The sequence below is a fragment of the Salmo salar genome, chromosome ssa11 (genome assembly GCF_905237065.1).
Source record: "Salmo salar chromosome ssa11, Ssal_v3.1, whole genome shotgun sequence".
Classification (NCBI taxonomy): domain Eukaryota; kingdom Metazoa; phylum Chordata; class Actinopteri; order Salmoniformes; family Salmonidae; genus Salmo; species Salmo salar.
Window position 1 is genome coordinate 72221390 of NC_059452.1, and position 24602 is coordinate 72245991.

Here is a 24602-nt window from a genome sequence, read left to right on the forward strand (position 1 = left end):
TACATTATTAGTAATAGTATGTTGTCATGACTCACCTCTCCTCCACTGTGAGGAGTCCAGCGAGGCGGTCTTCTTCAGTTTCTTCCTGGCTGTCTGCAGCTGACTGCTGTCAAAGAACCGTGGGGAGAACGGAGCCAGGGGGAGAGGATCTGAATCCGACCCAGCCTTGGACTGCCGAACTGGGCTAGTGGGGTGAGCCCGCTCCCCTCCTTCACTGGAGAGGTCCTCTAAGGAGGGAGGGGGTGGAGGAGGAGGAGGTGGTGGAGGTGCAGAGGACGGGAGCGCTGAGAGAGGAGTTAGAGAGGAGGGAGCAGAGAGAGGCCCAGTGGCACCCCCTAGCAGGGTTAGAGAGACACTCTGGTGACCACAGGCATCAGAGGGAGGGGCAGAGAGCTCTGAGAGGTCAGCGGTGTCTGTCTGGACGCTGGCAGCCAGGGTCTCAGGCCTCCCCGCAGGGGAGAGGGGGGAGGAGGAGATGGTTTTCTTCCGGGAGTGGCTGTGAGACATAAGCAGTCTGCTGGACTTCAGAGTCACCTGACCAGGGAAACGCTGCAACAGACAGAACCAACAGTTACAACATGACCCGAGTCTAAACACAGCATGCGAGTTTTAGAGTGTTCTTCAGAGGTAGCGGCGACCTCACCTGTTTGAAGCTGCGTAGTCTGTCTAGAGTTCTTGATCTATCGAGACTCATTCTGGTGTTACTCCTCTCCTCCTCCTCTTCCTCCTGCTCCTCCCCTGGCTACGGAGAAACACAGATAGGATGAAGAACAATACTCACTATCATCCCTGTTATACTGAATCAACACAAACGGGATTCCTTAAAAACACGTCACTTTGATACAGCTATGACCAGAAGTGACTTTCGTAGGATGTTAGGACAGCATTTTCGCTAACCCTTTTCCTAACATTAACCGAATTCTCCTAACCTGCCACATTAATTATCCTAACCTGCTACGTAAGTTCTCCTAACCTGCCACATAAGTCACATACAGTTGAAGTCGGAAGTTTACATACACCTTAGCCAAATACATTTAAACTCAGGATTTCACAAATCCTGACATTTAATCCTAGTAAAAATTCCCTGTCTTAGGTCAGTTAGGATCACCACTTTATTTTAAGAATGTGAAATGTCAGAATAATATAGAGAGAATGATTTACTTCAGCTTGTATTTCTTTCATCACATTCCCAGTGGGTCAGAAGTTTTGAGAATGACACAAATATTAATTTCCACAAAGTTTGCCGCTTCAGTGTCTTTAGATATTTTTGTCAGATGTTACTATGGAATACTGAAGTATAATTACAAGCATTTCATAAGTGTCAAAGGCTTTTATTGACAATACATGAAGTTGATGCAAAGAGTCAATATTTGCAGTGTTGACCCTTCTTTTTCAAGACCTCTGCAATCCGCCCTGGCATGCTGTCAATTAACTTCTGGGCCACATCCTGACTGATGGCAGCCCATTCTTGCATAATCAATGCTTGGAGTTTTTCAGAATTTGTGGGTTTTTGTTTGTCCACCCGCCTCTTGAGGATTGACCACAACTTCTCAATGGGATTAAGGTCTGGGAGTTTCCTGGCCATGGACCCAAAATATCGATGTTTTGTTCCCCGAGCCACTTACTTGTCACTTTTGCCTTATGGCAAGGTGCTCCATCATGCTGGAAAAGGCATTGTTCGTCACCAAACTGTTCCTGGATGGTTGGGAGAAGTTGATCTCGGAAGATGTGTTGGTACCATTCTTTATTCATGGCTGTGTTCTTAGGCAGAATTGTGAGTGAGCCCACTCCCTTGGCTGAGAAGCAACCCCACACATGAATGGTCTCAGGATGCTTTACTGTTGGCATGACACAGGACTGATGGTGGCGCTCACTTTGTCTTCTCCAGACAAGCTTTTTTCCAGATGCCCCAAACAATCGAAAGGGGATTCATCAGAAAATGACTTTACCCCAGTCCTCAGCAGTCCAATCCCTGTACCTTTTGCAGAATATCAGTCTGTCCCTGATATTTTCCTGGAGAGAAGTGGCTTCTTTGTTGCCCTTCTTGACACCAGGCCATCCTCCAAAAGTCTTCGCCTCACTGTGCGTGCAGATGCACTCACACCTGCCTGCTGCCATTCCTGAGCAAGCTCTGTACTGGTGGTCCCGCAGCTGAATCAACTTTAGGAGACGGTCCTGGCGCTTGCTGGACTTTCTTGGGCGCCCTGAAGCCTTCTTCACAACAATTGAACCGCTCTCCATGAAGTTCTTGATGATTCGATAAATGGTTGATTTAGGTGCAATCTTACTGGCAGCAATATCCTTGCCTGTGAAGCCTTTTTTGTGCAAATCAATAATGACGGAATGTGTTTCCTTGCAGGTAACCATGCTTGACAGAGGAAGAACAATGATTCCAAGCACCACCGTAGTTTTGAAGCTTCCAGTCTGTTATTCGAACTCAATCAGCGTGACAGAGTGGTCTCCAGCCTTGTCCTCGCAACACTCACACCTTGGTTAACGAGAGAATCACTGACATGATGTCAGCTGGTCCTTTTGTGGCAGGGCTGAAATGCAGTGGAAATGTTTTTTGGGGATTCAGTTCATTTGCATGGCAAAGGGGGACTTTGCAATTAATTGCAATTCATCTGATAACTCTTCATAACATTCTGGAGTATATGCAAATTGCCATCATACAAACTGAGGCAGCAGATTGCGTGAAAATTAATATTTGTGTCATTCTCAAAACTTTTGGCCACGACTGTACACTCAATTAGTAGTTGGTAGCATTGCCTTTAAATTGCTTAACTTGGGTCAAACATTTCAGGTAGCCTTCCACAAGCTTCCCACAATAAGTTGGGTGAATTTTGGACCATTCCTCCTGATGGAGCTGGTGTAACTGAGGCCTCCTTGCTCGCAAACGCTTTTTCTGTTCTGCCCACAATTCTATAGGATTGAGGTCAGGGCTTTGTGATGGCCACTCCAATACCTTGACTTTGTTGTCCTTAAGCCATTTTGCCACAACTTTGGAAGTATGCTTGGGGTCATTGTCCATTTGGAAGACCCATTTGTGACCAAGCTTTCATTTCCCGAACTGATGTCTTGAGATGTTGCTTCAATATATCCACATAATTTTCATGATGCCATCTATTTTGTGAAGTGCACCAGCCCTTCCTGCAGCAAAGCACCCCCACAACATGATGCTGCCACCCCCGTGCTTCACGGTTGGGATGGTGTTCTTCGGCTTGCAAGCCTCCCCCTTTTTCCCACAAACATAACGATGGTCATTACGGCCAAACTGTTCTATTTTTGTTTCATCAGACCAGAGGACATTTCTCCAAAAAGTATGATCTTTGTCCCCATGTGCAGTTGCAAACCGTAGTCTGGCTTTTTTATGGCGGTTTTGGAGCAGTGGCTTCTTCCTTGCTGAGCCGCCTGTCAGGTTATGTCGATATAGGACTCGTTTTACTGTGGATATAGATACTTTTGTACCCGTTTCCTCCAGCATCTTCACAAGGTCCTTTGATTTTGTTCTGGGATTGATTTTCACTTTTCGCACCACAGTACGTTCATCTCTAGGAGACAGAAAGCGTCTCCTTCCTGAGCGGTATGACGGCTGTGTGGTCCCATGGTGTTTATACTTGTGTACTATTGTTTGTACAGATGAACGTGGTACCTTCAGGCATTTGGAAATTGCTCCCAAGGATGAACCAGACTTGTGGAGGTCTTGGCTGATTTCTTTAGATTTTCACATGATGTCAAGCAAAGAGGCACTGAGTTTGAAGGTAGGCCTTGAAATACATCCACAGGTACACCTCCAATTGGCTCAAATAATGTCAATTAAAAGCTTCTAAAGCCATGACATAATTTTTCTGGAATTTTCCAAGCTGTTTAAAGGCACAGTCAACTTAGTGTATGTAAACTTCTGACCCACTGGAATTATGATACAGTGAATTATAAGTGAAATGTCTGTAAACAATTGTTGGAAAAATGACTTGTGTCATGCACAAAGTAGATGTCTTAACCGACTTCCCAAAACTATAGTTTGTTAACAAGAAATTTGTGGAGTGGTTCAAAACGAGTTTTAATGACTCCAACCTAAGCGTATGTAAACTTCCGCCTTCAACTGTAGCTGTATCGAAGTGGCGGGTTTATAGGGAATCTCGAACACAAACACTAATGACAGACAACTTACCTGTTGCAGCGCTTGATGCGATGTCTGGTCGTCCTGACTACCCTGGCGTTGCTGTATCTTCTGGTTGTGGTTGACGATACAGATCTCCTGGTTTTAGGTAAACAAGACATTAGAGCTAACACATTACAGGAGGATGGAAGACGTAAACAAAGTATTGGTCCTAGTCTTCTGCTTCCTTTTTGTTCTTGGGGCAGGCTTTCATGGCTTTGATTGGTTAGCAAGTCCAGAGGTAAGCGTGTGATTGGTCAGGTAGGCTTGCTTAGCTCTGACTGGTTAGTAAGTCCAGAGGTAAGCGTGTGATTGGTTGCTAATTACCTTTTTGTTCTTAAGGTAGGCCTTCTTGGCGGTGATGCGTCCCCTGCGTGCCTCTAGCTGTCTGGTCCTCTGCTGCAGCTGGCTGAGCTCGTCTCGGAGGGGCGGAAGGGGAGCTGAGGGTTCCTCCACCCCCTGCATGGCATCAGGACTCTCATACGCATCATAGTACACCACTTCGTCCTGGCGCTCTGTGGGAGAGAGGACACAGAGAGGATCACTGTTTAGTACAGTAGGCCGCAGTCTTTCTACAGAGGCTCTGGAGCTGAGCGGTTATAACAGGCAGAAGTGTTGATTAACAGTAACAGGTATAGATGTATAGTAGTGTTGTCATGATATCTGTATCGCGATACTAGGAAGTAAGGAAGCAAAGAAAACAAAACATGAAGTGGACTACATTTCTTAATGATGGAAAAAACAGCCTTGTGTTGTCGCCCAGTCACAGTTTATTTGACAAGCTCAATATTTTACAAAAGCAGGTTTTAAAGGACCATAGAGTTAAGTCTGCTTCGTGTTTTCGTTTTTGACAAGGAAAATCTGGTATCGTAGCATCGCTAGTGTATAATATTATTGTCTACCAGTGATCTGTCTGCGTAGACTGGTGCGCTGGCCATTAAGCAGCAGTTCCTAGTCTGAGTGTTCGTTAGCAGCAACAGGTATAAAGTGTGTAGTATTACCAGTGATCTGTCTACGGAGGCTGGTGAGCTGGGCGTTGAGCAGCAGTTCCTCACAGCGCAGCACCTCAGCCTGGATGTCATAGAGCTGCAGCTGGAGCTCATAGTACAGCGCCTCCATCTGGTCCAACCGCAGCATGGCATCCTCTCCCTCCTGCAGGTTTTGCATCTGAGACACCCAGAGAGAGAGAAAGAGGTGGTCAGAAAGACAAACAGAATATTGTGTACCTAGGGTAGCTGGTGTGCGGTGAGATAGCTGGTGTAAAATGGCTGCCGTGGCATTGGTGGTGGATGAGGAGTGATTCCCCAATACAATGTGCGTTGAGAGTCTGGAAAAGTGCTATACCATTAGTAGTACCTCCTGTTTCAGGCTGTTTCCTCTGCTCCAGTCAGATCTCCTTTATTACTTTTATAACAGTAGTAGTATAGTAGTAGTACTGTAGCAGTAGTAGTACCTCCTGTTTCAGGCTGTTTCCTCTGCTCCAGGCAGATCTCCTTTATTACTTTTATAACAGTAGTAGTATAGTAGTAGTACTGTAGCAGTAGTAGTAGTACCTCCTGTTTCAGGCTGTTTCCTCTGCTCCAGTCAGATCTCCTTTATTACTTTTATAACAGTAGTAGTATAGTAGTAGTACTGTAGCAGTAGTAGTACCTCCTGTTTCAGGCTGTTTCCTCTGCTCCAGGCAGATCTCCTTTATTACTTTTATAACAGTAGTAGTATAGTAGTAGTACTATAGCAGTAGTAGTAGTACCTCCTGTTTCAGGCTGTTTCCTCTGCTCCAGTCAGATCTCCTTTATTACTTTTATAACAGTAGTAGTATAGTAGTAGTACTGTAGCAGTAGTAGTAGTACCTCCTGTTTCAGGCTGTTTCCTCTGCTCCAGTCAGATCTCCTTTATTACTTTTATAACAGTAGTAGTATAGTAGTAGTACTATAGCAGTAGTAGTAGTACCTCCTGTTTCAGGCTGTTTCCTCTGCTCCAGGCAGATCTCCTTTATTACTTTTATAACAGTAGTAGTATAGTAGTAGTACTGTAGCAGTAGTAGTAGTACCTCCTGTTTCAGGCTGTTTCCTCTGCTCCAGTCAGATCTCCTTTATTACTTTTATAACAGTAGTAGTATAGTAGTAGTACTGTAGCAGTAGTAGTACCTCCTGTTTCAGGCTGTTTCCTCTGCTCCAGTCAGATCTCCTTTATTACTTTTATAACAGTAGCAGTATAGTAGTAGTACCTCCTGTTTCAGGCCATATTTCCTCTGCTCCAGGCAGATCTCCTTGGCCCTCATCAGCTGCAGTGTTTCCTTGGACACGGCGTACTGCAGACGCTCCATGCGGTCCACGGCTGCAGCCCACGCCGCCTTGCCAAACTTCCTCTGGTCCACACGCATCCGCTCGTAAACCGCTGGAACACACACAGATTTTTTTTAAATACAAAGGACCAAAGGTAGACAAAATATTTTTGAGGTTTTAACCAGAGTGTGAGCCAGTCGATAGTTGGGTTAAGGTGATTTTGGGGATTGGGGGAAGAGTTTAGACAAAGCAGTTTAAAGCATGGAGATTAGGGTCTGGCTCGGAGGGAGTGTCGGTATAATAGTCTGTCTATGGGCTGCTCTGCTCTGTGGAAGATGCATGGCTCTGGAGTTTGCCTCTACAGAGTTTGTGTGTGTGTGTGTGTGTGTGTGTGTGTGTGTGTGTGTGTGTGTGTGTGTGTGTGTGTGTGTGTGTGTGTGTGTGTACTTACCTTTCTGAGCCCTGGCGGTGGTCTCGAAGAACTTGACGGTGAGGTCCTGTATGGAGAGGACGGCAGCGTGAGCCTTCTTTGTCCACTCCTCATCCTCCCTCCTCAGCCCCTCCACACGACGAGGCCCCAGACGCTCCGTCTCCAGGGAGATCTGACCCAGGGGTCACAGGTCAACAGGGGTCACACAACAGTCAAATCAACTCCATTATTTTTTGTTTGTATAAGATTTGATTTTATATAAACAATAAACATACACATACAAACAAATACATCATACAAACATCACACCTGACTAGACCCACTAGCCCCCATATTCAGTAGCCTTATCCGTTTTTGCCACATGCCTCAAACTGCACAATTTAGCTTCTCTCCGTCGCCACGCTCTTTCAATCTTTAGATAATAAAGCATTTGACCTTTCCGTTGCATGAACGACAGAGGATTGGCAGATTTTTTGAGTACAAGTGTTTTTAAAAGGTAATCGATGAGAAGAGTACTGTCCAACCCATCGGGTAGCTCACTGCACCCTCATATGTCATGTCTTGAAATATACACACTGACGAATTAAAAGTACATTTACATTGCAATAACTCTGACACCCATCTTTCCAACTCCGCCCATAACTTTGGAATTTTGTAACATTCCCAGAAGGCATGAATTATTTACTCATTAGTCGTTTTACACTTCAGACATGACTGCAGTGGTGCTGTAGAATTTGGGAATTTTGTCTCTTGTATAATACATTCGATACATTCATTTATACTGGATTAAGCGTACATTTTCATTAACTGTAATTTTGTTAGTTATGTTCCAACTTTCCCTCCATCTTGTGCCAACATCAGTTATTTTTAAGTCTTGGTTCCAGTAGTTTATATTTTTTTCTAAAGAGATTGTCAGTTGGATATGCTCTCTGCAAGGTTTTGCCTAATCTTCCCTGTCATATGAACATAATTTTCAGACTCAAATAAGATTCCCTCAAGGTTGCTCTGATGTACAAAAGATTTTAAATCAACATTTGTTGATATAAAACTTCCAAGATGGATGTATTAGAAAATATCTATTCATATTGCTTTAAAGCTGTAATGGAAATAAATGTATTTCCTGTTCCCAAGTCATTTATGGTTTCTATGCCTTTAGTTTTCCATGTGGGCCAACTTATCGATGAATTCTGAAGAGCTATCCAACGATTGTTCCATAAGGTTGTGTTACTATGGAATACGTTTCATTTTCTTCCATATTGTTATAGTGTTCTTAACTATGAAGTTGTTCATGTTCTTAGCTTTATCCTTTCAATATGTACCCATTGTTCCCTTATTAGTGTATTTAACTATATGTCACAAGTAAAAGCCCTGGGTAGCGAGTTGATACAATTCCAAGTCTGGAAGGTTAAAACCACCCTCAGAATTAGGAAGAAGTAAAACTTTCCTTTTCATTCTATGAATTGTATTTGCCCATATAAAGTCTGTTATAACTGAGTATACTTTTTTAAAGAATGTCTTCGGTGGGGTAATTGGTATTACTGAAAATAAATAGAAACACTTTGGCAGCCATGCCATTCTTAAAGAGGTTTATTCTACCTGTAAGATTTACGGAAAGATTATTCCATTTAATTAGATCTGCTTTCATAGTGTTGAGTAATGGAATAAAGTAATGTTTTATAGTCCACTTAAAGGAATGCTGCAAATAGGGAGATATTATTTTTCCCGATTGACATTATTTTGTATTTTTCCATGTTCATTTTATAACCTTCCAGGTGAATCAACAGCCTGATCAACTCTATGCGAAGGAGATGTGTCACACCAGATACTGACTGGTTTTCTGATCCAAGGCCCTAGCTTTTTTGTTGTTGTTGTGACTAACAGATGTATAACTGTATTCCCAGTCATGTGCAATCCATAGATTAGGGCCTAATAAATGTATTTCAATTGATTGATTTCCTTTTATGAACTGTAACTCAACAAAATCTTAAAAAATGTTGCCTGTTGCATTTATATTTTTGTTCAGTGTATTATTCATGTACATTTTTGCTTTAGGACATCTATACAATATTTGTATTGAATGTTGTAACGTCTGCTTCCAACTCACACTCTCAAACACATAGATCCCCTGAACAAAGCTCACTCTCCAGATCCCAATCACCTGAATTCTGATCACCTGTTCACACACCTGTATGTCATTATCACACACTATTTCGTTCAGTTCTTTGCACCTCATTGTGAGATATTGTTTGTTTTGTGACACACTTCTTTCGTAGCTCTGTTTTTCCCGTGATTTACTTCTCCCGTGTATGATAGTTTTTGCCTGCCTCACGACACCTTTACCCTATTGGATTTCCTGTTATCTACCTATTGCCTGTCCTCCCAGACTACATTACTAGCCTTTTCCCTGCCTGTACTGTTGCCCTTTTGGATCCCCTGTGTATGACCTTCTGCCTGCCCCTGGACCCAGCTACCTGCCTCCTCCTGTGGTCCTTTACAATAAATACCTGATGCTCCCTGCGCTAGAAACCAGCTCTCTGTCTCCCCTCGTGTTCATTACAAATGTATTGTTTCAGCTGGAAAGTTGAATAGAAAAGGCAATTCCAGACAATCAAAAGCATTTTCGGGCAACTGAAACATGTTCTTGTAAGTGTCTATTTTTAATAATCCCCATTTGATTGATATGCATCAAGTCTTTTAAGACTTTTGCCATTCTATTGCTTATAAGATTTATAATTTTATTGTAACAATTGATTAAACTTATGGGTCTTTAATCAGCAGGGGACTCTCCAGATTTGAATATAACTGTTTGATGCAGGGAACTAGGAAGTACTGAATTACGTGACGTGTGTTGTCATTTGTGTAAATAGGGGGCTACTTTGTCCAAAATGTTGAATAGAATTCTACGGGAAAACCATCCCTTCCTGGTGCTTTTCTCCGTGCAAATATTTTAACAGTAATTCATATTTATTTTTGGGTGATATCTGTTTTTAATGCTGCTGCAGAGTTAGAGTCTAAGTAGGCTATAGTTCCCGTCCCACTGTTTAATTCTGATTTATATACATTTTCATAATACAATTGTGGTTAAATCGCATTGTTGCTTCTAATTAACGCTTTTGTATCTTAATCTTTTAAAATGTTTAAATTTGTGGAAATGTTTCCTTTCAAATGGTATCAAGAATATCCATATCCTTGCTTCAGGTCCTGAGCTACAGGCAGTTAGATTTGGGTACGTCATTTTAGGCGAAAATTGAAAAAAGGGTTAGATCCTTAAGAGGTAAATTAATAGAACCCCCCTCTCCCGACAGGGCTTAGACTCTTATGGGCACCTCAAATCACCTGGCATCATGTAGTACCAGTGTTTACCACCAGGTGGTGCTGTGGTGCAAGTCAGGGACATAGCGCTACATGCCTGGATGTGTTTACTGTACTACTAACCCAGTGTCTGTTTTCTTTTCATAGCTGTGGGACATTCTCTATGGATAAGAAGACCTAATTTAACCCAACCTACTGAGGCAATGGCAATCGAGTGCTCCAGTGTCTCTCACTTCTCAGACTTAGTCCTATACTTGGAAATGACTTGGGTCTATTACACAGTCTTTGTAGCTAGCTAACCAGCCCTGGATAAGCCCTGGGTGAGTTAGTAAGACAGCTGATCATTGTTCTAGGTGTGTTTAGACTAGACAGCAGCAGCTGGAACAGATTGTACAGTGAGAGTAGCTTACTTCCTAAGAACACCCCCCCCCCCACCACATACATACACTACACTCACGTTAGCCTAATATCTCAATGCAAAACAGATGTGTCTGTATTGGCGCTCGCACGCACGCACACATGCACACACACAGAGTGATCAACAGCACGCCTCACTGAACCTGAGCAGTTTACATCAGCCAACAAACTGTATGTTGAGTGTCTGTGGGAGGGAGGGAGGGAGGGAGGGAGGGAGGGAGGGAGGGAGGGAGGGAGGGAGGGAGGGAGGGAGGGAGGGAGGGAGGGAGGGAGAGTTAGATAGATAGAGGTAGAGGAAGGAGAGAGAACAGAGAGAGGAGGGAGCAGGAGAGAGAGAGAGAGAGAGCGAGAGAGAGAGAGTGTGTGTGTGTGTGTGTTAGAGGTAGAGAAGGATAGATAAGGGGAAATACATAACTCAGTCAGTCACACAAAGTTAGACATGACCTTAGTGCTGAGGTTTCCATTCTCCAATAGAGAGGGCATATTGGCCCGCCACACAAACTATAACATTTAGAATGATTGTAACATCTGGACCTAGCACAGCTCCTACCCAGCAGACAAGTCACACATCCTGCTCTATGGAACTATGAAACACCCTAACAATGAGGATGTCCATCATATCGAAGTGGAATAAAGACATATTGTAAACATTACTAGTCTCTCCCGAGTGGCGCAGCGGGCCGCGCCCAGGAGACCTATGAGGCGGCACACAATTGGCCCAGCGTCGCCCGGGTTAGGGGAGGGTTTGGCCGGCTTGGATGTCCTTGTCCCATCGCGCTCTAGGGACTCCTTGTGGCAGCCCGGGCGCATGCACGCTGACTTCGGTCGCCAGCTGTACGGTGCGCCTTGCTTCCGGGTTAAGCGAGAAGTGTGTCAAGAAGCAGTGGGGCTTGGCGGGGTCGTGTTTCGGAGGACGCATGGTCTCGACCATCGCCTCTCCCGAGTCCGTACAGGAGTTGCAGCGATGGGACAAGACTAACTATCAATTGGATATCATGAAATTGGGTAAAAGTACAACAACAAAAAATTGGTAGATATATATAGATTTTTTTTTTTTTAACTACTAGTATCACTTCACAGTGGGAATGTCTTTGACAGGGGCTGTTGACAAAATGTAAAATATGCCATTTCTAGTATGCCATTGTTCTCCGTTTCCCTGATACTGTGGTTGACTCAGTGTTTCCCGTATATGCGGCACTAAATTGTTGCCGCCACTGCAAAACCATTATATACAGTATACACATTTCTGTCGAGACATGATTTTAAGATCAGAGTGACACCAATGACTGTATATATGAATGGACAAAGCCATCAATCACATCACACCATTCCTCTGTAATGGCTCAATAGCGCATTGAAGCCAAATGAAGTCGGTTAAGATGGCCTCTCATGGAGACATAACATGCTCAGTTTGAACTACTCCAGTAAGTGACGTTGCAGGCTTGCTCAGTGCTGCCCCCTCTCAATGAGGAATTTGGTTCTTGTTTGTTGTTCATGTAGTGAAAAGGCTATATGTCAGAAATAAGTATGAATAGAATACAGTATTGGAATAGAATGTTGCTGAGAATTGAACAATGAGATAAGAATAGTGAATGTGATGATGCCAGAGAGCTTTAGTGTTTTCCTCTGGCCAGTCTACCACCTGGTCCAGTAAGCCCCCCCCCCCTGTCACTTCCTGGTTGCTGTGCTGTGTCATTGTCTCATCTCAGATGCGACACCCTATACAGCCATGACCTAACCCTACACCACTAAATTATACACACACTGACGCTGCCTCTCTCCGCATACAGTAACAGTACTACAGTACACCTCCATCCTTCTGTCCATCTTTCCACACCTCCTCTACAGCCCGCTCTGTAATCTGCAGCTCCAGACAGCTGGTGTCAGAGTGAGTGAGGCAGGAACAACAGCCAGGTCTGTTCCCAGGGCCAGAGGGCCACAGGCTGAAATAACTACAGAGATAGACCAGTGTCACAGTCCTTATCACAGACGCCTAAAACAGCCTTCTATCACCTACGGGAGTGGGGAACATCACCACACGCGCAAACACGCACAAACACACACACACACACTTTTTATCATACACGCCTTTTAGGTTCTACCTACTAACTACCTATGGTACTTAGCCACCGTTTCGTAGGTTACAGAAGCAACATTACTTATTAATGTATGCCCTTTGACCCTGGCTGTAACAGAATGCCCATGCTGCATCACTCCGACACAAGATAGGGCTGACCCACAATGCATCATTCATCCTATACCTGCTCTCCTTTGTCCCGGACACTCATCCACTTCATCCCTTCATTCATCTATTCATCTGTTTCCTCTTTCGCCTGTTCCTTTTGGCATGTTGACAGGGTTCAGCCCAGGGGTGGGCAACTCCAGTGCTTGTGGGACGCAGTGTGTGCATGCTTTTGTTCCAGCCCAGCTCTAACATATCTGATGAAAGTAAATGTTGTCGAAATTGAAGACCATGTTTAGTTGATGACTTGAATTAGGTGAGTTAGTGCTGAGCTTGAACAAAAGCCTGCATGGACTGCAGGGTTCTCGGGTTGGGTTCTATCCAGATTTTCATATCGTCAGACTGTCCTTCGCTCATCCCGGAATTTACGGTATTACCGGTTTAGTATACAAGAGGGAGCCAAATAAACACACAAAAAAGCCCATTGGGCATCTACCAGAAAGCTAACAAAATGAGCACAAATAATAGCAAATTTCCATGGAGGCTGCTAGCTAAATATGCTAACGAGCACAAATCAAAATAAATCAATTGCAAAGACAGGCAATCCAGCTCATAAAGCTGTACATATATAGGTAGGGGCTACCGAACGTAATATTGTGTGAGTTTGGACATTTACAAGCGAATGTGAACGAGAGACATTGTGCAAATGAACAAAGTTTTGACGCATGCTAGTCTGAAGGAAGAACAGTACTGGTTCTGGAGAAGCATGTGTACACGCTGTGTCTGTGTGGAGCCTGGAGTCGCTAGGGAAAGGGGCCTGTCTGCTCTGCTCGGAGAAGAGAGGGGGAGGAGCAGATGGGCCGAGAAAAGCGAGGTGAAAAAGGACATCAAGACGGCAGTGTCAGCTGTACAGATTTCTCAAACATCGCAGAAAGCTAACATTATATGATGCCCCGTCTCCTTATTAATTCAGCCACTTAGCAAGTTAAACTTTGGGGTTGCGTTAATGCAGAATTCTGCGTTTTTCACGCAGATTTTTCTTTTTTTATCTTGCTGGGTTTTGTAAACGCAGATCTAAAAGCATCTTATTGACATTTTTGATGGGTTCAGTTGCACTTCACTCAGATGAGAATTCATGAACGGGCAGAATCATTTTTTGCAAAACATTAGGAGTAAAAAATTCCTTTGTTTTCATTGTAAACTCATTTACTTGTGTGGCTGCCAGCCAAAAAGTTTCGCGCTTCTGTTGTCATCTGATGAAAATGTAGCTATTTTGTGACGAATGTGTTGCACTAATGTATTTCCTGTGAAGGAAAACTATAGTTGTATGACCCTGATGACTCTATTGATGCAAAAAAACACACATAAAACGCAACCCGTCAATACACAGTTGAACTCACCCGCTTCAGCTTTCCCCCGTTGTGCTATTTACAAACAAACACGTGACTGGCTCAACTGTTCTGGGGAACTACGGTAAGCTTCATAATGTAAAATAATGTGACAAGTGAAATGAAGAACGCAATTTGCTTCATCTCCTAACAAATTGGACAAGTTGACTGCAGGTATTTACTTAAAAAGCAGTTACAAGTCTAAAAATGTACTGAAAAATGTACTGAAAAAGAAATAGTTTCAACGGTATAAAAAAAACATCCGTGGCTATTTCCAAATACCCCGGCATATGGCATTCCGCCCAAGCCCACAGGGTTCCCACCCCTAGTTCAGAAGGTTCCAGGAAGAAAAGAACCATGTGAAATGGATACTGTTCCCAACTTCTCATCATAAGAGTACATCTCCCGTCTACTCGTACAACCAGCTAAATAACTGTGCATTCGGAAAGTATTCCGTTTTATTTCATCCGTTTTAGAATAAGGCTGTAACGTAACAAAATGTGGAAAAAGTGAAGAGGTCTGAATACCTTCCGAATGCACTGTATAGCTTAACCCATTGTCAGCTCCTCCCTTCTGAAGAGGTGACAGGATTCATTTACACCTTCCACTAGGTCCTAGGACAATTGGCATCAGTGCAGTATGTGGATGTGTGTGTGTTTACACTCCCAGGAGGTAAGAGGAAGCTATAACTTTATCAGGTAGACTACCTAGCCTACCCTCGGATCTGTCCACGTGACAATTCTCGCCTCACCTTACTCGCAACATTTACCCACTTGAACATCAAGGACAATGCAGAGCACATGCAAATACCCTATCCTTCCACTTTCACCTCTCCCTCACCCTTTTCTCGCTCTTCCTTCCTCTCAGTGACACACTCCTCCTCCCAGCTGTATAATGTAGGGCTGTTCAACTGACTCGTCCGTTTGAGAAACCATGCAACAACCAACATCCAAACGACAGACCAACTGACTGGCCCGTCTGATATTTGGGTTCATTTGCATACAGCTTTGTTTCCAGCCGTTGGTTTCCCCTCAGGGCAACAGGTGGTTGGGCTGAATCACTGTCATAGCATCAAATAGACCTACTGACCAACTATCCTAGACGGATCTACTTAGCTCACAACATAGCAAAGCTTAGGGAACATTTTGCTGTTGTCGTCACAAATAAGAACTAGTGTGTGGAAACCGTAGACATGAAGTAATAGGACTGGGAATTGCCAGGGGCTTCATGACACGATATCGCGATACTTAGGTGCCGATACGACATGTGATTTTTACGATTCTATGTATCGCGATTCAATATTGCGATTTCATGTTTCAAACATATTGTTCCCTCTATGTCTGCTGCAGAGAGACAAGAGAGAGCATGATAAAATGAGTTTTGATCAGCAATGGCAATAGAAGTGCTGAATACATGGCTCACTATTTAAAAAGATGGAGAACAAGCTAGAGGATGAAAAATACTGGAGTTCTGTCGACTAGCATTAGCTAACACTACCTAGCAAAAACATTTCATAATAATATTGCGATATGTAACAAACAATTTTTCCCCCCCATCACTATTAAATAAGATGGGGGAAAAAATCTGGATTTATATGGTGGATAAAATGTACAGTACTCTAACTCCTCCTACAAACAACATGAGCAAACAAAAATATTTGAATTCATATTGTAGGTGGTTTAATTAACAAAAGACTACCAGCAAGCCCACTAAGCGCTGTCTCCGGTGTTCAGAGTCTGCTGCAACCCAGTAGGCAGGCAGGATTACTGAGCCATATCATTGCACCAGGTTCTGGACATCTGGCAGGCATACTAGAGGAGAGCAGATCTGTGGAACAGCTTTGACTATACTGGCAGGATTATCAAACGAGCCCAGAGACAAGATCTCTCCTTCCTGTTTCACAGTGTTGGAAGGCTTAATAAGTGAGCCCAGACACCGCGAGCGATGATGAGAGTAGGATTGATTCGCCCTAGATGCCGATTCAATATCAGTTCATCGTTTCCCCCCTAATGGTTTGTGTTAGGATTTCGAAAGGTAAGCTGATCCTACATCTGTACCTACCGGGAACCTACCGGGAACCAGGACCTATCCAAAGCTCATAATGCTGCATTGTGTGTGTGTGTGTGTGTGTGTGTGTGTGTGTGTGTCCAGCGCAGCACCACAGACAGCCATGCTGGGTGAGGAATGTGGTGTGGAGAAAAGGCAAATAGTGGGAAATCACCCCCAACGCCATGACAACGAGCTACAGACTGGAACCTCACAAGAGATGACTGAAATAACACACAACCCTCACTAACGCAACACCCTCAGAAAGAGTGAACGAGAAGGGAAGGAGAGAGGGGAGAGTGAGAGGAGAGGTGTCTGCTGAGACTGCAGTATTCCAGGCTGGTCTGGTTTAGAGGCTGAGTACAAACTGCTGTGCTAATACTGTAGGTTAAGCTGCTCTGGGCAGAGAGGCAGGCGGACTGAAGAGGGGAAAGCCTCTCTAGCTGATCTGATCCTCTACCCCCCCAACCCCCATACACACACACACACACACACACACACACACACACACACACACACACACACACACACAACTGCCCATCATATTGTGGGAAGAGGTTAGCCTTCACCACAGCTCTGGAATCAGCATAGCCATTAGAGAAGGAACAACGTAAAACTCACCTGTCATTTATTGCACTTCCACATTCATTGCACTCCCGCTATCTCTGCCGTCTAGTCCAGTTACCCACCTGGAGCTAACCCTAATGTCATTAGATAGGACTTAAGAAATACTGGGTATTAGAGTGTATGCTGCTGTCTGTCAAAGGGTTTTAGGCCTACTGCTACGCTAACCTTGACCTTAGCCCAGACTGCCAGTCAGAGACAGCTAATGTGTCTGTGTGTGTGTGTGTATATAGAGTGCGTGTGTGTGTACAGTGCGTGTGTGTGTGTGTGTGTGTGTGTGTGTGTGTGTGTGTGTGTGTGTGTGTGTGTGTGTGTGTGTGTGTGTGTGTGTATACAGTGCTTCTACCCCCAAGCTATAAAACTGCTGAACAACTAATCAAATGGCCACCCAGACTATTTACATTGAGCCCCCCCCTTTGTTTTTATACTGCTGCTACTCGCTGTTTACTATCTATGCATAGTCCCTTTACAAATGACCTGAACTAACCTGTACCCACGCACATTGACCTGTATACAGCCTCCTTATTGTTATGTACATTTATTCTGTTCCTTTTTCATTGATTAGATTTGTTTTTATTTAGTTTATTTAGTCAATATTTTATCAACTCTATTTCTTGAACTGCATTGTTAGTTAAGGGCTTGTAAGTAAGCATTTCACGGTAAGATCTACACCTGTTGTATTCGGCGCATGTAACAAATACAATTGGATTGGATTTGTTACCTTGATCTGCTGTTTGCGCAGCATGGCCAGTTCTCTCATGTCCCTGAAGGGCTGCAGTAGGTAGTGGTAGAGTTGTGTTGTAGCCTCCAGTAACTCTCCGTAGGCCTCGTCCTCCTCTGGATAGACCTGCAGCAGCTCCACCATACTCTCCATGGCCCGGTGCCTCTCCAGCAGCTACAGAAAACACGATAATTTAGCAATTCAGAAAAACATCAAAGCAACAAAAATAATTGTAAAAATGTACAGCATCAAGACAGGGTTAGGAGGATTTGGTAGGCCTAGACGGCTAGGCCTGTACCAAAGAAAGAAAATAGTAAAATGGGGAACATGTTTTGAAGAACTTGTGTTTCTTCTGTGCCTCTGAATAAGGTGCTATAGGAGAGGTGCTAATAACGTTCAGGAATAGCTAATATTGTTGAGACTAGTAGCAGCGCTGATTCACAGGAGTGACTGGATCAGAGTGTGTGTGTGTGGTGGCCCCAGTCTCAGTCCAGACTCCAGACCATTTCATAATGGCTCCCTCAACAAAGAGCTCTTTCAACAGCTGGAGAAAAAAATTACAATACGTATTTACCAAATGTTACAGTACAGGTACAATGAGAAGGATTGAGTATTTGTGCAGTCAGTGCATAAGCATGATTATGTGTGTGTGTGTGTGTGTGTGTGTGTGTGTGTGTGTGTGTGTGTGTGTGTGTGTGTGTGTGTGTGTGTGTGTGTGTGTGTGTGTGAGTGAGTATTTCGGTATGTATTGTGGTTTTAGGGTCACGGTTAGGTTTCGTCATAGCGGGAAAATGAAACGCCAACCGTTACTGTAGTTAATTTTGGCTTATTTAAGAAAATCCTAAGTGTTGGTATTCCTGACTCCATAGATGATCATTAGTCATATAATGCCTGGTGAGAGCACCATCAGCATTAACACTTTGGATTTTCTTAAATGAAAACACATGATTACTCATTAACAACAACACAAAAATAAAGTGGAAAATGCGTGTGAAATGTAAACAGGGCTCAGACATTTGTAGGCCTATGCTATAATGTTTTCTTACAAAGAGGAAAATATGTGCACTTCTGTGTCTCTAATAAAGGGGTGTGTCTGTAGCGCTTCAAAATATACTGAACTAAAATATAAACTCAACATGTAAAGTGTTGGTCCCATGTTTCATGAGCTGAAATAAAAGTTACTAGAAATGTTTCATACGCACAAAAATCAGATTTCTCTCAAATGTTCTGCACACATTTGTTTACATTCCTGTTAGTGAGCATTTCTCCTTTGCCAAGATAATCCATCCACCTGACAGATGTGGCATATCAAGAATCTGATTAAACAGCATGATCATTAATTACACAGGTGCACCTTGTGCGGGGGGACAATAAAAGGCCACTCTAAAATGTGCAGTTTTGTCACAGAACATAATGCCACAGATGTCTCAAGTTCAGGGAGCGTGCAATTGACATGCTGACTGCAGGAATATCCACCAGAGATGTTGTCAGAGAATTGAAAGTTAATTTCTCTACCATAAGCCACCTCCAACGTTGTTTTACAGAATTTGGCAGTATGATCAACCAGCCTCACAACCGCAAACCACGTGTAATAACCATGCCAGCCCAGGCCCTCCACATCCAGCTTCTTCACCTGCGGGATCGTCTGAGACAAGCCACCCAGACAGCTGATGAAACTGTGGGTTTGCACAACTGAAGAATTTCTACAGAAACTGTCTCAGGGAAATTCATCTGTGTGCTCGTCGTCCAGGGTCTTGACCTGACTGCAGTTCTGCGTCGTAACTGACCTCAGTGAGCAAATGCCCACCGGCACGCTAAAGAAGTGTGCTCTTCACAGATTAATCAGAGTTTCAACTGTACCGGGCAGATGGCAGACAGAGTGGATGGCGTCGTGTAGACGAGAGGTTTTCTGATGTCAATGTTGTAAACAGTGCCCCATGGTGGCGGTGAGGTTATGTTATGGGCAGGCATAAGCTACGGACAATGAACACAATTTCATTTTATCTATGGCGATTTCAATGCGCAGAGATACCGTGACGAGATCCTCAGGTCCATTGTCGTGCCATTCATCCAGCGCCATCACCTCATGTTTCAGCATGATAATGCTGAAATGTCGCAAGGATTTATACACATTTCCTGGAAGCTGAAAATGTCCCAGTTCTTCCATGGCCTACATAGTCTCCCATTGAGTATGTTTGGGATGCTCTGGATCGACGTGTACCACAGTGTGTTCCAGTTCCCGCCAATATCTAGCAACTTCGCACAGCCATTGAAGAGGAGTGGGACAACATTCCACAGGCCACAATCAACAGCCTGATCAACTCTATGCGAAGGAGATGTGTCGCGCTGCATGAGGCAAATGGTGATCACACCAGATACTGGACTGGTTTTCTGATCCATTTCCCTACCTTTTTTTTAAGGCATCTGTGACAAACCGATGCATATCTGTATTCCCAGTCATGTGAAATCCATAGATTATGGCTAATGAATTTACTTCAATTGACTGATTTCCTTATTAGAACTAACTCAGTAAGATCTTTGAAATTGTTGCATGTTGCATTTATATTTTTTGTTCACCGTCTATAGAGCGGGTACTAACTGTTTACTGAAATGGGTGCGAGAGGTCATAACGTGGTGCTAAAACCCCCTATTCTGCTCAACCATCGAGAATGGGAGTATTTCCACACCTATAAACATACGTATCGCTCTTGTAATTTGTTTGGCCCGGTCAGAATCAGCAGCTAGGGGCTGCTTGAATGCAGATGGGAGACGGTGTTGTGTTGTTGTTTTTTTGCATTTCCGTCTTGCTCCGGTAGTAAGAATACTGGTGTGATGTCGTCAAAATATGTCAACGTGTTTGAGGTGTTGGCAGCTGCATAGGCTATTCTTGTTGAGCAGTGGAGACATACTCTCTCTGTCCATTGTCGTTGTAATCTACAGGGAAGCCTAAATGGTCCCAAACCGGAGATTAAAACAATGGTGGAGAATCCTCCTGGTTTACAACCCCACCACTCGCCATCGTACAGAACTAGTTCCCGGCTGCGCCTCACAAAAGGACAGTTTGAAATGAGCCCATTAAGATTAGAATTTTGTTGACAACGTGAGCATAGCCTGAAGAAGAAAATAAAAAAAGTTTGCTCAGCTTTACTCGAGTCATACAATGTAGCGTAGGCATAGCCTATTGGCCTAGCGTTTTTAACGGTCAGATATTTTATTCAGGTTCAGTGCAGACCGAACCGAGGTCCCCGTACTGAACGGTTCAGTAAGAACACGTGTACCATTACACCCCTAGTGTGTAGGTGTGTGCACAGCCATATGATAAAAATCCATTTGATATCAACTAGAAAGAACAAACCAGCAACTGCAGCTGATACAGAACATACTGTATATCCAGGAGTCCACACAACTATAGCATTGTTTCCCTGATAACACTATCAAAGCAACCATTGTCCACACCTCACAACCACCAAATGAATCATGTATTAGCCTAGGAACTACTCGCTTCAATTCATACAGTACAACTCTCTCCAAGTTCTCCCTGGGATAACATTGAATGCGTAAATGTATAACCAGCCCATCTAAGCAGTGAATAGCCTTAGCAGTACTCATCTGCTCTGTCTGGTGTGGACTGAAAACAGTGGAGGAGCTGTAGATCAGATGAATAGGGGCTCTTATTTGTTAACCCTAGCCAGGCTTTACATAGCCACACGCACACACAGAGAGACACAAGTCCACTCTAGGGACCAGAGGCTAGAGACAGACACTGTTCGATTCAGCTCCAACACTGCTCCTACTGTTTACCTTGGCCAGGCATCTCCATGGTAACCACAGACAGGCCAGCCCTGCACTAGCTGACTGTCTACCCCTGCAGCTGCTGAGAGCTCCAAAGAAACCCCTTAGCTACTGTAAGAGTGGGCTGGCTGAGAGGGAGGGAGCTACAGTAGCAGCAGAACTGATTTAGTAGGAAGGTACAAGTTGCCCATAGGCACAAATGACCAAATCCTGTCAATGGGAACAATGCAACCTTCGGGGCAAGAATGGAAAATGTTGTCTGGTGAGTGACATCATTTCCTGTGACCTCTGACCCAGGTGTGATTAAGGCAAGAGGCGGCTGAATGTAATTACAGCCCTGGGAGCACTCGTGACCATGTTTGTGTGTGTGTGTGTGTGTGTGTGTGTGTGTGTGTGTGTGTGTGTGTGTGTGGTACTTGATCTCAGGTCAGCGCTAACAATATCACCACAGGGATTGGCTACCTCTTCTCGACATACAGCCCTGATTGGCTGGGGCGATATCCGTTCTAGGCCTATTATCAAACCCTTCCAGTCTGTCAGTGTGAAATCTGCCTGGTCTTGCTATAGTGTAATGCCAGTAGGCCTGGCAGGCAGGAAACACCTTTCCTATGATGGGAAACACCAGTCCATTCTTTCAAAGAACACATCACTATCGAGTTCAGATGTCAGCTATTTATGAGTTATATAAAATGAGTCCGCCATTACAAAATAAGTCGTAAGGGAACAAGGCTGCAACACCTTCCACAGAGCTGTGTGTGTATGTGTGTAACTTTTAGAGGTCGACCGATTATAATTTTTCAACGCCCTCTCCTCGCTCCTACCTGGGCTCGAACCAGGAACACATCGACAACAGCCACTCTCGAAGCAGCGTTACCCATGCAGCGAGTGAGTGACGTTTGAAATGCTATTAGCGCGCACCCCGCTAACTAGCTAGCCATTTCACATCGGTTACACCAGCCTAATCTCGGGAGTTGATAGGCTTGAAGTCATAAACAGCACAATGCTTGAAGCATTGCGAAGAGCTGCTGGCAAAACGCACTAAAGTGCTGTTTGAATGAATGCTTACGAGCCTGCAGGTGCCTACCATCGCTCAGTCAGACTGCTCTATCAAATCATAGACTTAATTAATTATAACATAATAACACACAGAAATACGAGCCTTAGGTCATTAATATGGTCGAATCCGGAAACTATCATCTCGAAAACAAAACGTTTATTCTTTCAGTGAAAAACGGAACCGTTCCGTATTTTATCTAACGGGTGGCATCCATAAGTCTAAATATTGCTGTTACATTGCACAACCTTCAATGTTATGTCATAATTACGTAAAATTCTGGCAAAATAGTTCGCAACGAGCCAGGCGGCACAAACTGTTGCATATACCCTGACTCTGCGTGCAATGAACGCAAGAGAAGTGACACAATTTCACCTGGTTAATATTGCCTGCTAACCTGGATTTCTTTTAGCTAAATATGCAGGTTTAAAAATATATACTTCTGTGAGTTGATTTTAAGAAAGGCATTGATGTTTATGGTTAGGTACAGTCGTGCAACGATTGGGCTTTTTGCGCAAATGCGCTTTTGTTAAATCATCCCCCATTTGGCAAAGTTGGCTGTCTTTGTTAGGAAGAAATAGTCTTCACACAGTTCGCAACGAGCCAGGCGGCCCAAACTGCTGCGTATACCCTGACTCTGTTGCAAGAGAAGTCACACAATTTTCCTAGTTAAAAGATTTTCAAGGCAAAAACCTGAGAAAAAATCCAACTAGGAAGTGCAGAAATCTGATGTTTGTAGTTTTTCAAGTGATTGCCTATCCAGTATACAGTGTCTGTGGGGTCATTTTGCACTTCCTAAGGCTTCCACTAGATGTCAACAGTCTTTAGAACGTTGTTTCATGCTTCTACTGTGACGGGAGAGAATAAGAGCCATTGGAATCAGATGACTGAGAAAATGACATGAGCTCAGTGGCGCACACTCCCGTGAGAGTAGGCTGTGTTCCTTTTCCTTTTTGAAGACAAAGGAATCGTCCGGTTGGAATATTATGCAAGATTTATGATAAAAACATCCTAAAGATTGATTCTATACATCGTTTGACATGTTTCTACGAACTGTACATTTTTTGACTATTTGTCTGAACTAACTGTGCAAGCACAGTGGATTTGGATTACTCGACGGAACGCGCAAACAAAAAGGAGGTATTTGGACATAAAGGATGGACTATCGAACAAAACAAACATTTATTGTGGAACTGGGATTCCTGGGAGTGCATTCCGATGAAGATCATCAAAGGTAAGTGAATATTTATAATGGTATTTGTGACTTCTGTTGACTCCAAAATGGCGGGTATCTGTATGGCTTGTTTTGATATCTGAGCGCTGTACTCAGATTATTGCATAGTTTGCTTTCGCCGTAAAGCTCTTTTGAAATCTGACACAGCGGTTGCATTAAAGAGAAGTGTATCTTTAATTCTGTGCATAACACTTGTATATTTTATCAACGTTTATGATAAGTATTTCTGTAAATTGATGTGGCTCTCTGCAAAGTCACCGGACGTTTTGGAGGCAAAACATTACTGAACATAACGCGCCAATGTAAACTGAGGTTTTGGATATAAATATGAACTTTATCGAACAAATCATACATGTATTGTGTAACATATGCATTCTCACATAGGTGTTCCTCTTACCCAGGTCGGATTGGCAGTGTGGAGTGCAATAGAGATAGCATCATCTGTTGGTCTGTTGGGGCGGTATGCGTATTGTAGTGGGTCCAGTGTGTCTGGGATGATGGTGTTGATGTGAGCCATGACCAGCCTTTCAAAGCCTTTCATGGCTACAGATGTTAGTGCTACAAGGCGATAGTCATGTAGACTGGTTACCTTGGCATTCTTAGGCACAGGAACTATGGTGGTCTGCTTGAAACATGTAGATATTACAGACTGGGTTAGGGAGAGGTTGAAAATGTCAGTGAAGACACTTGCCAGCTGGTCAGCGCATGCTCTGAATACGAGTCCTGGTTATCCGTCTGGCCCCGCGGCCTTGTGAATGTTAACCTGCTTAAGGTCTTACTCACGTCAGCTACTGAGAGCGAGATCGCACAGCCGTCGAGAACAGCTGGTGCTTTCGTGCATGGTTCAGTGTTGCTAGCCTCAAACCAAGTATTGAAGTTATTTAGCTCATCTGGTAGGCTTGCGTCACTGAGCAATCTTTGTCCTGCATTGATGCTTTGCCTGTTTCATGGCTTGTAA

The 24602-nt window shown here is 43.8% G+C and overlaps 1 protein-coding gene across 1 annotated transcript in view; it reads right to left on the minus strand.

The window, feature by feature from the left end:
• Positions 1 to 24602, minus strand: part of LOC106563046 (junction-mediating and -regulatory protein) — a 36133-nt gene that overhangs the window by 2441 nt on the left and 9090 nt on the right. Inside the window, exons 2-9 of the mRNA XM_014128263.2 lie at positions 17565 to 17738; positions 6896 to 7046; positions 6387 to 6556; positions 5161 to 5326; positions 4487 to 4674; positions 4172 to 4258; positions 644 to 742; positions 36 to 549 (exon numbers count right to left, since the gene is read on the minus strand). Coding sequence (XP_013983738.1) covers positions 36 to 549; positions 644 to 742; positions 4172 to 4258; positions 4487 to 4674; positions 5161 to 5326; positions 6387 to 6556; positions 6896 to 7046; positions 17565 to 17738 — 1549 coding nt within the window. The remainder of the gene's footprint in view (positions 1 to 35; positions 550 to 643; positions 743 to 4171; positions 4259 to 4486; positions 4675 to 5160; positions 5327 to 6386; positions 6557 to 6895; positions 7047 to 17564; positions 17739 to 24602) is intronic.